The 16,937-nt window shown below is 41.4% G+C and overlaps 1 protein-coding gene and 1 long non-coding RNA gene across 4 annotated transcripts; one reads left to right on the forward strand and one right to left on the reverse strand.

The window, feature by feature from the left end:
- Positions 1–5,041: 5,041 nt before the first annotated feature.
- LOC109869244 (zinc finger protein 740-like) lies at positions 5,042–16,728 on the reverse strand. Of its 3 annotated transcripts, XR_004205269.1 has the most exons (8): positions 16,506–16,656; positions 15,069–15,231; positions 14,478–14,699; positions 13,467–13,607; positions 13,183–13,309; positions 9,620–9,738; positions 5,641–8,389; positions 5,042–5,592 (listed from the first exon to the last, which is right to left on the reverse strand). XR_004205269.1 is itself a non-coding variant. In XM_020459248.2 (7 exons), exons 2-7 carry the CDS (start codon positions 15,111–15,113, stop codon positions 8,204–8,206), a joined length of 840 nt encoding a protein of 279 aa, XP_020314837.1. In that variant the 5' UTR covers positions 15,114–15,231; positions 16,506–16,728; the 3' UTR covers positions 5,042–8,203. The 3 variants fall into 3 exon arrangements, 2 of the variants coding, with proteins under 2 accessions (XP_020314837.1, XP_020314838.1); XM_020459248.2 differs by having other exon boundaries at positions 5,042–8,389; positions 16,506–16,728; XM_020459249.2 differs by lacking the exon at positions 15,069–15,231 and having other exon boundaries at positions 5,042–8,389.
- LOC116356986 (uncharacterized) lies at positions 10,709–12,150 on the forward strand. Its single transcript, XR_004205270.1, has 2 exons — positions 10,709–10,885; positions 12,035–12,150. It is a non-coding gene; the product is annotated as an uncharacterized LOC116356986 (long non-coding RNA).
- Positions 16,729–16,937: the final 209 nt, after the last annotated feature.

Below are 16,937 nucleotides of genomic sequence, written 5' to 3' on the forward strand. Positions count from 1 at the left end.
GACTCACTGTTGCTGTGCTGTGTTAAAAGAGAACCGGTTCTGCACCTAAACAGCATAGCTCCTCGCTTCTGTGTACTCATGACTGACATTTTGGCTTTTGCAAGCAAAGTATTGTATCTACATAAAATATATTGTTTCTATTTTCATTCAAAATATATAAAAGTAGACGCCTTAACTACAACAACATTCTCAGTAATGGTAACAATTTTTTATTTATTATTATTGCTATGACTGTGATTTTTATTTTTTTTTGATCGACCTTAGTTGAATGCACGGACTGTAAGTCGATATGGATAAGAGTGTCTTCTAAACGACCAAAATGTAAAAATGAACAATTGCAAAGCACACTGGGTATTATTATTGGCCTTGTTTCGCAGGCAGAGTTCGTTAGAATAATACCCAGCATACTTGCAAGTGTTCAGTTTGACATTTATTTTACATTTACATTTTTGACACTCATCCCACCATAGTGCCATCAGACTTCTGATTTCAATGCAGGGTGAGCTGCTACACATTTGTTTTAAATACAGGTCTCGAAAAAGTATCTTGATACAAATTAAATTGGATTGTATTTCAGGCCGGTGAAATAAAAATGACTCAAAAGTAATTGAAATACGTATTTCAAATACATGTAACAGAAATACTGCCCATCTCTGATTATGACAAGACAGCCTAATCATATCAAAAGCGTATAATAGTTATCAAGTGAGCATTAAAAAAAAGATATGTTGCCACAATGTGTAAGGTAAAGCGCTAAACCTTTTTAATGCTCTGTTTTTGATCGCTCCCATCCGCCTCGTTGGGTTAATATGCCATGATTGTATCATATCTCCATGCGCATCGATTTCAGAAATGACTAAGTATGTCATACAGGTTGATTACAAACAGGGCTGGAATATTGCTTTAATAAATCCTCTGCATGAATTCAGCGTGTCAGAGCAGAGCAGTCAAGTGATCAGACAGTCTCTCATACCGGGGCTTGTGTCTCAAATGGCCCTCTATTCCATATATAGAGCCTGGTCAAAGGTAGTGCACTAAATAGGGAATAGGGTGTCTTTTGGGATCCGCACCCAGAAGTCACACTGCTACAGCTGAGCCTAGAAGTTGAGCCTGGAAGAAGCCTTGTTAAAATTCTCCTCTATGGTGAGCACAGATTAAGGAGACTCGTATTTCATGTGCAGCATATCTATGACCTGTACTATATATATATTTTAAACTTTATCTAACCTACTTCTTGGTCCTGACTCCTGACATACTGTTGCTGTAACAGATTTAGAGAGGCCCTTGGTGTCCTCAGAGTGACTAAATATGTGAAGGGCCTCTTTAGACAAGCAAAATATGTGAAATGACTTTTTAGACCAGAACAATATGTATTTAACTAGTCTTCCTGACTTGTGACATACTGCACTGTAGCTAACAGGTTTAGGGCTGTATCCTGACTTGAGAGCCGGTGATTACATTTTTGCCCACGTCTCCAAATGAATGATTTACACACAAGTCTGTGTATTGCCTGCTTATCTCAACTCTGAGTTGGGCCCTTGAGAGACTTTTTGGAGATCTCAGAGTGACATACGTAAATAGAGACTAGTAGTGCAGACTACAGCATGCTGACTGGGTGGCAGTGACGCCCACCCATGATGTCTTGGCTCGATATTCCCTGAAGAGGGACCAGCCCCGCCTCGCCGGCCTTGACGGGTCCCAACGAGCTGCAGATTAATGGGGTGGTGGTGGCGTGGGGCCACAGTGGGTTAATGTAGCTGTCTGTCCCAGCTAAACGCCTATGACTCTCTCCAGCCTCCTCCTGTCTGCAGGGGGCTGGGGTGGCAAACCACTCACTAAGGCACCCACCCATGTTGTCTTGGTTTGGAAAGAAAGGAGGGCTGGACTGGGCGCCGGCCTGGAAGTGGTGTCAATCCTATGCAGGGAATGTGAATGACTATTGAACCAATACAACACCAGATCTCCACTCTCTCAGCATGGGGGTGGACAGAAGGGGAAAACGTGAAACTTTGTTCTAGTCTGTGAGTCTCATGGGTTAACACATGAATATGCATGATTTGGTGTGATAAACATGTAAGTAGGCCAATCGCGTGACTGTTTCATCGTTCAAATCCCTAGTCACTCATCATATGCTCTGATGGTGACAACTTCTCTTCCAGACTTGATCAGATGGGACAGGAGTGTTGAGGAATGGGAATAATATGCTTCAGCTAATTAATCTTGAGTGTTACAAAAATGTCAAAAAGCAGCTTATCTGGTGGTAAACGAACTGTAAATTGGAACTTTTTTTTTCAGCTTTTGCTTATCGTCCCATATCAAATAAATTCTATAGTATCACAGCCAGGGAACTTTTTAATATGTTTTTTTTAATCAAGTGATTGCCTGTGCAAAATAGAGCTGCTTTCTATCTGTTTTTAGTAGGCAAAAGATGCATCTAAAACAGTGGAGGCTGCTGAGGGGAGGACGGCTCATAATAATGTCTGGAAAGGAGCGAATGCAATGGCGTCAGACACATGGAACCCACGTGTCGGATGTATTTGATACCATTCCACTAACTCCGCTCCAGCCATTACCACGAGCCTGTTCTCCCCAATTAAGGTGCCACCAACCTCCTGTGATCGAAGTCTTGTTACATTTTGGTAATTTTGCTGACGCTCTCATCACACCATAGTGCCATCAAAAGTCTGATAGCAATGCAGGGTGAAAGGGGGCAACAAATTGTGAACTGCTGTAAAAAAATATATATATATTTTTTTAAATGGCACACAAATGTGTCTTGTTACAAAAGACCATTGGATTCAGGCCAGCAGTGAAATACAAATGACAAATTATTCCAAACTAATTGAAATACATATTTTACAGGATTATTGCCCATCTCTGCATTTACCCATTAAACCAAATGAATACAACTATTTGGAAGCCATTTTGTCTATCACCCTTATGCAGTAAGTCATAAGATGGCTGCCATTTTAAGGGTCCATTCTTGCTTTCCTGTCCCAAGAGAGTACTTCATGCTCACTGATGTCTTGGGTCCTCTGAACAGCTCTTTTATGGGTCTATTATGCCTCTGTGTTATACTCTGTATAAGGATTCAGACTCTCATATATAATTAATTTCAGAATAATTGCATTCAGTATTTCAGAATATAATATTATTTTGGTGTTCATGAAAAAAATATATTGTTTTCACAATTTCTTTATGCAGCGCTGTTGGGATTTCAGAATTGATGGAAAATGCCTCCTGGTAATGGAAGTGTTTCTGCATCTGTTTACTAATAGGCTGTCATTTGAGAAGCTTTGGAAGATTGTGGTTTACCTTTAGAAGCACATCATGATATAAACCATGCTTTACGACTTGGTCCTCATTTATAAACCAATTGATCTAACACACTTTTAAGTGCCTAAGCCTGAACTCTAGGTTTCAAGGGACAAGGCCATTTCTGTATTAATATTTTGTCACTGGGTGGCTACACTGCCAGTATGTACTAGGTAGTAGTACCTGTGTGTTTAGAGGTGGTGTACAACGGGCGGTGGGGGTTTGGAGTAACGAGCACGTGAATATTTTATGAAGTGTGCACACACGTTTAAAAGGTACACCTCGCTCTGTCTGTATGCTGGCTTAAATACCAGAGCTAATTAACACAGAGGTGGGCTGTCATGATGAATAGCAGGGAGGGCGCGCGCACACACACACTCTTCCACGGCATCCACACAGAGCGGCTGTACCATTTATTAATCAAACATGAAATGAGGAGAGAGGAGGAAAGGCTCTTGGGTCGTGCACCTTGGGGAGAGGGAGATATTGTTGGGACAGAGGGTTTCAATCATATTGTGTGTGTGTGTGTGTGAGAGAGAGAGCGAGAGAGAGAGAGGTATTTGACCATAGACAGGAACCAAACAGGGGTAAGTAAAGAGACCGAACCCTGGAAAAATACAAAATATCCAGATATTTTTGTAACCTGAAAATACTCTTAAAATAAGAGATATTGACAGATTTACATTTGGTTATAATTGTTCATTTGTCTTCGGACTATCCTTAGTGTGTAGGGCCCTAACAGAGTAGCAGTAGAAGAGGGGCCTCTGTCAGGTCAGCCACGCCTCACTCGTCTTGCTGACTGGGTGATAACGGATAACAAAGCAGGCCTCAGTCTCTGCATCCCAAACGGCGCCCTATTTCAAACATAGTGCACTACTTTTGACCAGACCCCCATAGTGCTGTCTGTAGAATGATTTCAAACCTAGATGATTTCAACACTTTCTGAGATTATGGAGTGGTATCACCCCCTCTCTCACCTCACTTAAGGCAGTACAGTGTTAAGTGCTCTGGCCTGTGGGGACTGTAAATCAGGGGTGGAGAGGGAGCCGATGTCTCCCCAGGGGCAGAGCACACGCTCCCTGGCCTACAGTCTCCAGTGTAGGCTGATCTAATCCAGCTCATCTTCCTGGAGGTTTAATTACAACGCCTGGTCAATTAGAGGGAGGATAGCTCCAATACAAAGGGGAGAGGTTTGGAGAGGAAGGGATGGCCCAAAACAAGAGAGGGGGAGAGGGATAGAAGGGACAGCCCCATTATGTATCCTAGTGGTTAGAGCATTGGGTCAGTAACTGGAAGTTTGCAGGATCGAATCCCCGAGCAGACAAGGTAAAAAAACATCTGTCGTTCTGCCCGAGCAAGGCAGTTAACCCACTGTTCCCCAGGCGCAGAAGACGTGGAAGTTGATTATGGCAGCCCCCTGCACCTCCCTCATTCAGAGGGGTTGGGTTAAATGCAGAAGATGCATTCAGTTGTACAACTGACTAGGTATCCCCCCTTTCTCAACTAGATCATGTTGCAAATAGGATCAAAACCTGACTGCTGTTGGGTTGCAAATCAGACATAATGGCTGTGGATAGAGCCTCCTCTAGTGGCGTCTCACGGTCACAGCTATGCAATATCGTTGTCCAGATATGATTTGGAGTCCAATTCAGATGAACGAGTATGGCAAGATGGGTGAAACTACAATTCTCTAAATCATTTGAGAAAGCATTGACAGTACCAAATGTTTAAAAAGAGAAACACGTTTATTAAAGCTTGAGGCCCTAGTTTTTCCATTCACTACAATGTTACAGTCAACTTTATTTTATCACAACTTTACTAGGATTGTGATAATGAAAGTTATTTTACTTTTAAAAAACTAATTTTATTTTTAAACAATTTGTACTAAAAACATACAATATCCCTTCATTTTGACAATCACAGATGCATGCAAAACTACTAGTAATAAAAAGTTAATTATGACTGCTACAGTAGACAGGCACTAGTGGCAGTTCTGCCTCTACTCCTAATTGAATTTTAAAATATATATTAACTTAAATTCAGCAGTAGAAAACTAACTGGCTTTAGTCTTTGTAAAGGGCCACAAACTCCTTTGACACGACTTACAATCTGACCGTGATGCAATAGTAACTACTTGTCCTCTATAGAAAAGATTCTCGGTCTATACAGATAACTGTTGTATCTCCTATATTCTGGGCTTCCTCAATCCAGTGTTTACAGATATAGAATGTCAATGATAGCTTGGTCCCAGATCTGTTTGTGCTGTATTGCCAACTCCTATGGTCATTGGTATGGCAATGACCACAGGAGTTGGCAAGCCAGTACAAACGGATGTGGGACCAGGCTCCCATAATGGAACCGGAGATGCTCCAATACAAATGTGAGAGAAAAAACCTCCCCAGTGGAACTTCTGTTACCATGGATATCCACTGAGTGGAAATATACTGAACTCTAAACCGACCCCTAGCACCTACTGTTTAGCCATTCCTGTAGATCTGAGAGGATTAGACAAGATGGTATTAGCATAATACCATATTAGAATTTCTCTCAGATATACAGGAGTGCCTAGGTTGTAGGGGTCGATTTGGATTTCAGAAATGTTAATCTTCACTTTAGATGCTAGAGGTGAATAAAGTGAGCTCAAATTATTGGGAGTGACATGTTGTTTTCGCTCTTTACTCCAGCACATTGGATTTGAAATTATACAATGACTATAAGGTTAAAGTGCAGACTAGGCTATCAGCTTTATTTGAGGGTTTTTTCATCAATATCGGGTGAACCATTTTGAAATTACAACACTTTTTGTAAATAGTCTCCCCATTTTAGGGGGCCAAAAGTATTGTAACAAATTCACTTGTGTATTAAAAGTAGTAAAACGTTTAGTGTTTGGTCCCATATTCCTAGCATGCAATGACTACGTTAAACTTGTCACTCTACAAACTTGTGTTTCAGATTATTTTTTGCACAATAGAAATTAATGGTAAATAATGTAGTGTCATTTTAGATTGTGCCTCTAACTTTCTCACTCATCATTATTCACGATTCATTCAGGATTATCCGTATTCATGGTAGCATCCACATCAATGTAGGCGTTTCGAAACATTTTCTTATTTACAATAAATGACACTGAGTTATTTACCACTCATTTCTATTACAAAATCATCTGAAACAATCAAAACAAACAGCAAATGCATCCAAGAAATGTGTAGAGTCACAAGCTTGATGCAGTCATTACAGGAACCGGGGCAGAGGGAAAGCATTGGACCAAATACTTAACTTTTGACTGCTTTAATACACATACTGTTAAGTGAATTTGTCCCAATACTTTGGAACCCCCAAAACAGGGTGACTATGACCAGAAAATGCTGTAATTATTTAACGGCTCACCTGATTTGGATGAAACTAAAGCTGACGGTCTGCACTTTAACCTCGTATCATTCCAATCCAACATGCTGGAGTACAGAGCGAAAACAACAAAAACTGTCACAACACTGAGCTCACTGTAGATACATCAACATGGTATGATATTATAGAGGAAGCATTTGTTCACAAACTGGGTCAGAGCAGGTCAACCGTCCTGCTTCATGAGATTACCTCTTCTTTAAAATAACACCAGAAATATAACAAGATGGATCGACATACTCAGGACATTTGATAACAACGAAAGACAAAAAAAATACCTATTGATACTCTTCATGGAGTCTGAATGAATATAGAATAGGCTTACATGCACAGATGTCCTTTGAGACAAGACACCTGATTATTCACAACAACAACAAAACACGAGATCACTTAGAATACTAGAATGGACATGAGTAATTTCATTTCCATGGTCACTATCCCCAAAACGGTAGCTATGAGAGGTTCTAGAGTTAAACATCTGACCAGTGTAGCAAATTAGAAAGTTAGATATCTTTAGACAGAATTGAGTCAAACATAACAAGAACTGGATGTATGTAAATGACACTAACAATGGAGAACAAGAAATGTGTCAACTGCCCAATGATCTCAATATCAAGGTAGTGTCAGCTAGTTACACAGGTCTATTAGGCTACGGCCATTCACTAACAAGTCAAACCAGGAACTGTTAAGCTAATAGTAGTAACAGAACCAACTTGAATGAATCTGAGTGGTTCAAGGCCACAAGGATTTGTGTGTTCAACATTTTCCTTCAAATACTTAATGTCCATAGTATGATGTGCTTGGCCACTGAGGCTGCTAGTGGATCAGGAAGAGTGTCCTAGGTTACTGATCAGTATTGTCCAATGGTAAGCGTACACATACAATCAAATGGTAAAAAAAAAGAAAAGAAGAGGCAAAGCCAGTTGTTCATATTGGTATGACCAGACCAACCTCACATTAAAGGGCTTTCCAGGCAGGAAGTGGCGGTGGAGTTTCCCATTCAATGGAGCTAGGTGGGGGGCGGGACGAATTCTATCCAGGCGGAGCGGTCAGCAGTGCACGTGAAAGCTGCCTTACGGAGATAATAGGAATCTGCTCGATTTCGCCGAACTCCACTCTGAATTTTCTCTTACTGTCTGGAAAGAGCTTAAGTCTCCAGTCAAAAAAAAAAAACGCTTGTCCAATTGAGGCTAAAACATGTCAGTTAATGAATTCATTATTGCCGTAGTAATATGACAGCTTGCCCAAACTCCTCCCACCCCACCCGAGGTCTCGTCTTCCCCTTCTGTTAAGTACCATGTACGTAACAATACAACATTTATTTAAAAAGTTATTACAAAAGTAGAAAATAATCCACTATCCCATCAAAGGATATGAGCTAGTTGGTGAGAACAACTTAAGGTTTGGTGTCTTTGTCTTAGCCAGGTTTATCTGGGCTGAGGGAGGATGCAGCACTGCTGTCTGTGAGAGGGTCAGCGTTTAAAGGTCAGACAGCCAGACGGCTGTTCTGCTGCTGTAGGGGGCTCCAGGCAGCCGTGTGCCCAGGTGCATCCTGGGAGTAGGCTCCTCCTCTGCCCTCGCAGGAGAATGACTGGTTCTCCTCCTTGGGAACGCTCCTTCCCGCCCCACACAGACGGCGATGACGTAGCAGACGGTCCGTCCGCGAGAAACTCTGGAACCGGGGCAGAGGGAAAGCATACAAGTAACCTCAAATGATGGGAGTCAGTGTAATGTACGTATTGACCCCAAACCCTGGACCATGTTCAGTAGGCAAATGTTGCAGATAGAAATGTCATGAATAGAGCCGACATGATTCCATATTCTACATAACATATTTCTATCTGAACGTTCCACAAAGTTGTGCCTTGCTGAGAGTGCGTGTGTGTATGTATACTGAACAGAAATATAAACGCAACAGGTTGTGTTTGTCCGTTGTTTCATGGGCTGAAATTAAAGTTCCCATAAGATTTGTTCGATACGAACAAAAATTGTATTTCTCTCAAATGACGTGCACAAATTTGATTATATCCCTGTTAGTGAGCATTTCTCTGTTGCCAAGATAAACCATTCACCTGACAAGGTGGCATATCAAGAAGCTGATGAAACAGCATGATCATTACACAGGTGCACTTTGTGCTGGGAACAAAAGGTCACTAAAATGTACACAACATAATGCCACAGATGTCTCAAGTTGAGGGAGCATGCAATTGGCATGCTGGCTGCAGGAATGTCCACCAGAGCTGTTGAAAGTTAATTTCTCTACCATAAGCTGCCTCCAGTGTCATTTTAGAGAATTTGGCAGTATGTCCAAACGGCCTCACAACGCAGACCTGACTCAATGGCCACCTGCACGTTGGAGAAGTGTGCTCTTCACGGATTAGTCCCAGTTTCAACTGTACCGGGCAGATGGCAGACAATGTGTATGGCTTCTTGTGGGCGAGTGGTTTGCTGATTAAACATTTCAAATTTGTTGTGAACAGAGTACCCCACGGTGGCGATGGGGTTATGGTATGGGCAGGCATAAGCGACAGACAACGAACACAATTGCATTTTATTGATGGCAATTTGAATGCACTGAGATACCTTGACGGGATCCTGAGGCCCATAGTCCTGCAATTCATCCACCTGATCAACTCTATGTGAAGGAGATGTGTCGTGCTGCATGATTCAAATGGTGGTCACACCAGATACGGACTGGTTCTGGTCCACGGCACTACTTTTTCTTTTTAAAGGTATCTGTGACCAACCAATACATCTCTGTATTCCCAGTCATGTGAAATCAATAGATTAGGGCCTAATTCAATTATTGAAAATTGACTGATGTTCTTATATGAAATCAGTCAAATCTTTGAAATGGTTGCATGTTGCATTTATATTTTTGTTCAGTGTAGATCTCGCTTACCTGATTGCAGCGATCACACTGGTAGGGCTTCTCTCCACTGTGAACTCTCTTGTGTCTGTCCAGGTGGTATCGCTGAATAAACCGCATGTCACACACGTCACACGCAAACGGCTTCTCCCCTAAACAACACAAAAACACTGGTCAAAACTTAATGCTATAGATTGCATTTGATGGATTTGTACCTTTTGGGGGTGGGGGCGGGCTTACACAGCACTTTTTTTACACAGTAGTTACATAGCAAAATATATATAGTTATTTGATATACATTATTACAACTGGATAAATAGTACTTCAACACATCCTGTATACATTATACACTCAGTGGCTAGTTTATTAGTTACACCCTGTTCACAAAAATGGTTCACTCCTACAGACAGTGAGTCACGTGGCCGTGGCTTTCTATATAAAGCCATCAAACAGACATCGAGGCATTCATCTACTGTTCGATTGAACTTAAGAATGGGCAAAACGAGTGACCCAAGCGACTTTAAGCGTGATATGATTGTCTGTGCCAGGCGCGACGGTTCCAGTATCTCAGAGACGGCCAGCCTCCTGAGGTTCACACACGACAGTGTCTAGGGTTTGCCAAAAAATGGTGCAACAAAACATCCAGTCAGCAGCAGTCCTGTGGGCAGAAACAGCTTGTTGATGAGAGGTCGAAGGGGAATGGCAAGAATCGTGCAAGCTAACAGGCGGGCCACAAACAGACAAATAACAGAGCAGTACAACAGTGGGGTGCAGAACAGCATCTCAGAACTCATCAGTCCTTGTTACGGATGAGCGAATGCAGCAGACGACCACACCGGGTTCCACTCCTATCAGCTAAAAACAAAAAGCAGCTCTAGTGAGCATGCAATCACCAACACTGGACAATTGAAGAGTGGAAAAACATTGCCTCGCCTGACAAATCCCAGTTTCTGTTGCTTCATGCTGATGGCAGCATAAGACCATGGCACAATCCATGCTGGTGTCTACTAGAGGTCGACTGATTAATCGGAATGGCCGATTATTTAGGGCCAATTTCAAGTTTTCATAGCAAGCGCCGATTTTGCCAATGTTTTATTTTTACACCTTTATTTAACTAGGCAAGTCAGTTAAGAACACATTCTTATTTTCAATGACGGCCTAGGAACGATGCAGAACGACAGATCTTTAAAATTGTCATCTCGGGGAACCCAATCTTGCAACCTTACAGTTAACTAGTCCAACGTTCTAACCACCTGCCTCACAAGGAGACTGCCTGTTACGCGAATGCAGTAAGCCAAGGTAAGTTGCTAGCTAGCATTAAACTTATCTTATAAAAAACAATCAACGACTGTCGTTGCACCAATGTGTACTTAACCATAAACATTAATGCCTTTCTTAAAATCAATACACAAGTATATATTTTTAAACCTGCATATTTAGCTAAAAGAAATCCAGGTTAGCAGGCAATATTAACCAGGTGAAATTGTGTCACTTCTCTTGCGTTCATTGCACGCAGACTCAGGGTATATGCAACAGTTTGGGCCGTCTGAATCTTTGCAAACTAATTTGCCAGAATGTTATGTAATTATGACATAACATTGAAGGTTGTGCAATGTAACAGGAATATTTAGACTCATGGATGCCACCCGTTAGATAAAATACGGAACGGAATAAACGTTTTGTTTTCGAGGTGATAGTTTCCAGATTTGACCTAAGGCTCGTATTTCTGTGTGTTTATTATAGTTAATTCTATGATTTGATATTTGATAGAGCAGTCTGACAGAGGGGTGGTAGGCAGCAGCAGCCTCGTAATAGTCAAAGGTATATGGTTTAGAGAGAAATAGTCGATGCGTTAAAATTCCTGTAATAACTTGCGGCTGAACTTGAAAGGGGTTCCTTCGTTATTTTACCGTTCATGTCTTCCATAGAGAATGTCTCGATCTACTTCCAATAAGGTCTGTGTTTCGTGCTTAAACCTCCTCGCCGTTTTGAAACCCGTGTAAATCTCACTAGGATAAGGTAACGTTTGTCAAAATATTTTCATAAATCCACTCGACATTTTTTTAAATCTTCGCATATATTTAGCCAATATTGATCAGAGTTACCTTGTCCTATGGATATCTAGTTATAAAATTGTTAAGGTGGTGTGAGCCTACACAAAACACAGACCTTATTTGAAGTGAATCTAAAAAATATCCTATGGAATAAATTAATTTTGAATTAATTTTGCTAGGTGTCATGGGAATTATGACTCGCACTTTGGTAGTCAATTCTTACCATGTCCATTATTAAAATAGGATTTCCTACATATAGAAATTACAGTTTTTGTTTTCAACATTCACAGGTAACTTATACTCTATTTTTTTATTCAAACAGTTGAGAGTATTTGTTTCCTAAGCAGACTCTTCAGTATCATTGTCACTTCAGAGCTGTGTGTGTGTTTTACAGATGGCAGAGAAAAGCAGAGCACCAGTGTGGGACTATTACATGGAATTGGCACCAGGGAAAGCAAGGTGTCTTATTTGTGATAAAGATGTAAGCATGGGGTCAGCAACGGCTAAATACCACCGACCTGTGGAATCACCTTAAGAACACCCATCCAAAAGCCCATATGTAATTATATTAAGTTAAAATAAAAGTGTTCATTCATTATTGTTGCAATTGTCATTATTACAAAAATGTGTGTATATATATATATATATATATACACACACAATTCAAAAAAATCGGCCGATTAATCGGTATCAGGGTTTTTGTGTCCAATACCAATAATCGGTATCGGCGTTGAAAAATCATCACCGGTCGACCTCTAGTGTCTACGGTACAGGCTGGTGGTGTAATTGTGTGGGGAATGTTTTCCTGGCACACGTTCGGTCCCTTGATACCAATTAAGCAAAGTTTCCATGCCCCGAAGAATTCAGGCTTTTCTGGAGGCAAAGGGTGGTCCGACCCGGTACTAGATGGGTGTACCTAATAAACTGGCCACTGAGTGTATATCGTTTTTTTCAGGCATAACTATTATAGATCGTGGGCTTTTAAAAACCACCCCTTAGCGGTTCTCAGCCCACCCATCTCCCTAAAGCACCCTCTTGTGATTTCCATGTGCCATATATTTGTTTTACCTGCGCTGTGATGATTCACATAAGTTCTGAACCTTTCTAATCACATAGTATCCACAGATTGCAAAATTAAAGATAAATAGTTTTACTGTTTCCACTAGCACTTAAAATTAGGGCCAGCTGGGTCGAGGGAAACCCGGGCCAGAGCAGCTCAGTTTCACGACTGGTCGGGCTGGTGACGCCGTTACTATGCAACCACCAAGCGGATCCCTGCTGGATGCTGACAACGTTTAGCTAGCTCGTCTGGGCTTGTTGCTGTTAGCTAGTACATGGACAAGCAGTACTGTAGTAGTCAGACATGACAGGAATTACCACCATAGCTGGATCCTTCAATTATTTTTTTAAAGGAAAAATAAAACATCTGCTTTTAATTGTGAGTCGTGCATGTTTCTCTACTTTTCTATGACTAGTGTTATAACTTAACACATTTTATGAGTATTCCTGAGCAAGGAAGGGGAAACGTAATGCGATACAAACCTGTATGAGTGAGAATGTGCCGCTTCAGGTGGTAGCTACTTCGGAATGCTCCATAGCAGTGCTCACAGATAAAGTTCTTCTGTACTTGTGAATTGTGATCATCACCGTTAATATCCATCTCCACCTGCTGAGAAACACAATGAGTTTTCAAAATATTACAACTTGTCATATTATACACACACACAATTTGTGTAACGCTACAGCACACGCACACACTTCTGTCCTGCAATTGTATCCATCGTTGTAAATTCCATTTCCTCCACTCTCACATAAACACAACTTACCTCCACTTTCTCTCTCAGCTTGTTGGGTGTGGCTGATTTTCTGTGCTTCTTTTTTGTCGGTTGTGTATTCTGGCTGGCCTGCATATCTTTCTCATCCAGCAGCCTGGGTGCGTGACATGAGTGTCCATCCTTTCTAATAAACTATCGAGAGGAGAGACGGTTGATAATTCATATGTTTCTAACGTACCAGCCAGAATAGCCAAAATAGAGCTACTGCTTAGACGTGTATTCTTTTTTTGTTGTTGTTGATAGATTTACTAGAATTACATTAATATAATTTCAGATTAATTGCCAGATTAACCCCGCAATGTAAAGAGTCAAATGGCTTTCAAATATGCACATCCTTCTATTCACTGCATTCCATTTTCTCTGTTATTTTTTTCCCATTCGGTAAAAAAAAATATCAAAATGACAATTATTTATAGAGAATCAACTAAATGGAATGTTCTGAGTCCATGGCAATGCATAGATCACAACGGAAGACAATTCTGTAGGTCTGGGGGGAAAAAAATAACATTTAAATTTTTTGGTGTAATTCCCCTTTACTTCAAGTGGGTACTTAGTGAGAGGGGAATGCGTTTTGGTAGCAACAACGTGTCTGTACTGCACATGCGAGTTTGCAAAACAAATGCCCACCAATTGATACAAATAATCATTATAATATTGTCAGGTAGGCCTACTTTGCAGTTAACATTTAATTGAGAAAACATTTCTGTCTACCCACAAGACGGTTATCATAAGCATTGCTAACTGGCTATAAAACGCACGCATACACAGACAGGCAATGGTGCTGGAAATTAATCACCAGATATTGTGTTATATTTGGATTTTTAAGCCAATTGTGGCTAACCAAGGGTGGATAATGAAAATGTGGCTGTGATTGGATAGTATCTGGGAGCTTGCAGTGTCTGATACAGTATTTGTGAGATTTGTTTATGACAGTTTGTGGTTGAACACATGAAAAATTTACTTTCAGCATTGTTCGGCGAGCTGCATGTGTCTATTTCTCACCAGGGGTGGGCAGCTGACTCCCAAGGGCAGGACCATGTGGCTGTGGTGGGACTGGTGATTGTTGTGGTGTGATTGGTGAGACTGCTGCTGGTGGCTCTCAGGGTTGTTGATGTCCCTCTGGCCCTGGTCGTGCTGTGACATCTTCTTTTGTCCCCCAGACATGTTGTTGGCCTGCATCAGGGCCATGCTGGACAGCACCGCCTCACAGCCCAGCAACCCAGCCTGGAGGAACAACACAAACAGCAGTTCAGTTTGACAGTAGTATGGTGGCCTAGGATTGTCATCAACTCAGACTGCAGGAACTACACAGGACAAGCAGCTGCTCAGAGTCAGCATCAGGGTCTATGTCAGGGCCACAGTCTCACGCATAACGGCTGACAGGCAGGGATTGCAGATGGTCATCCACTGACTGTTTTCAGACTATTTTTGGCCTGGTCTGTCAGGCCTCTAATGGAAAGACTCAGAGAAAAAGTGAGGATAAGAGAAAGGCTTCAAGCCATGAACGTAATGGAATTGTGGCACAAAGATGAAAAACAAGAGACAAAATAAATAAAAACAAAAATGGAAAGAAGGAAGGAGAATTCAACTGACCCATTTCATGTGGTCTCGAACTGAGTTGTTGGGATGGTGTGTCATCGCCGGTGCGTGGATTGAATGCGTGTGTGTTTGGGTGTACAGGGGCGCATCAAGGGGGTTCACTCAGGATGAGGGGTGTGAGAAGACTACACCCACCCAAATCATCAGGTGGCAAAGCCTGGAAATAGAGGGTTATTGTGAGGCCAAATTATTTGACCATGACTACTGGTATTCAAATTCAGGCCTAATATACCTAATAGAGTGTAATTTGTTTAATTATCAGGGGTGCTCCGTCATTTCTCATCCATATATGTATATGTACATATTCTTATTCCACCCCTTTACTTAGATTTGTGTGTATTAGGTAGTTGTGGAATTGTTAGGTTAGATATTGCTGCAGTCAGAACTAGAAGCACATGCATTTCGCTACACTCGCATTAACATCTGCTAACCATGTGTGTGACCAATAAAATGTGATTTTATACATTTGGCATGGTCAACAAAGAAAGTCGATATCAGGCTTGGAGACAGCAGCCCCAATGGTTTAGTGTATGCCTCTTCTTCCCATGGAAAACAAAAGATTATTGTCAAATATTGTTGCAATGACAGAAATAAAGCTGGAGGAGGACGATAAAACACATTCTGTTCATGAATATGATCGGGAAAAGGGGTTATGATTCATGCATGTGCAAGTTACTCAAGATACCATTCAATATTGACCCAAGTATAGGCTAATGATATGCTATCACACGTTAAGAGTCAAGTACAAAAACAAACAGGAAAGCATAGTTTACCCTATACACACAGTTGATCGATCATCGTGTGTTCACTCTACTCTACAAACATGTACTCTAGTCTCCATGCAAAGTGCCCGCTAAAGTTGCCTTGAAGTGAGGGGCTAAAGCTGCCTGGAAGTTGAAGGGCTATCTACCTAGCTTGTTAGAGCTCACGCCAAATGCAGTATTATTCAGTGCCCTTAGACTGCACTGCTCTAGTTAACTACAATAATGTCTGAATATTGAGCGAGCTCAACGTTACAGAAGGAGCTAGCTACCTAATTAGCAAGCTAAGTTAGCTGGCTAACGTTAGCTATTTAACCGTAGCTAGACATCTTCACTGATTTTTCGAGGCCAAACACCAACACATAGCTATGGGGTAACGTTAGCTAAGACCATGAGTGAAAATATTGTTTGGTTAAATATTTTAAGAATTAGCGATCAATGCGGTAACTTATGGGGTAAAGCAAGGGTCTGCTTAGGTGAAGCTAGCGCAAGATGACTCACTGGTTGGGTACCCCCCTCAGACAACACAACAACAGCCATGCAGGGCGTGCGGGTTGAGCGCCGACTACAAACTGTCATAACTCTCATTGCCTTACAATTCTGGGAAATAGCTTATGCATTGCAACTCTATGGTTGCTTTGTTGGGAATTACATTTTATAATGGGTTTACCTTAGGTTTGTTTGAGTTTTGCAGATTAATATTTCTTGTCGGAGTTCCAATTTTCTCAGTTTACAAACACAGGAAACTACACCGGAAGTGTTCCCCGGGGAGACCGTCCACATTATGAGTTTAATGACGCATGATATCGGCCATGTTGGTAAGGGGGCTTGCTGTTGCGGCGGATTGTTGAAAGACCAGAGTCAGTCTGGTGGAAGTCCTCCAATCACCCACATGGCTGGCTGCGTTTAGCTACCAGCGGACACTTCATAGGGATTACCTATGAGCTATCTAGCTAGTTACAGAAACTTAATGTTCATATCATAACATATGTTATGGTATATACTACAGGTATATTGCTGGAATGTAGAGACAAAAAGTTATCTTCACTGTCCAACTAAATACGTATTTAGTGAAGCGAAAACGTTTAATTTGTCTCTAAAC

The sequence above is a fragment of the Oncorhynchus kisutch genome, linkage group LG24, assembly GCF_002021735.2.
Source record: "Oncorhynchus kisutch isolate 150728-3 linkage group LG24, Okis_V2, whole genome shotgun sequence".
Classification (NCBI taxonomy): Eukaryota; Metazoa; Chordata; class Actinopteri; order Salmoniformes; family Salmonidae; genus Oncorhynchus; species Oncorhynchus kisutch.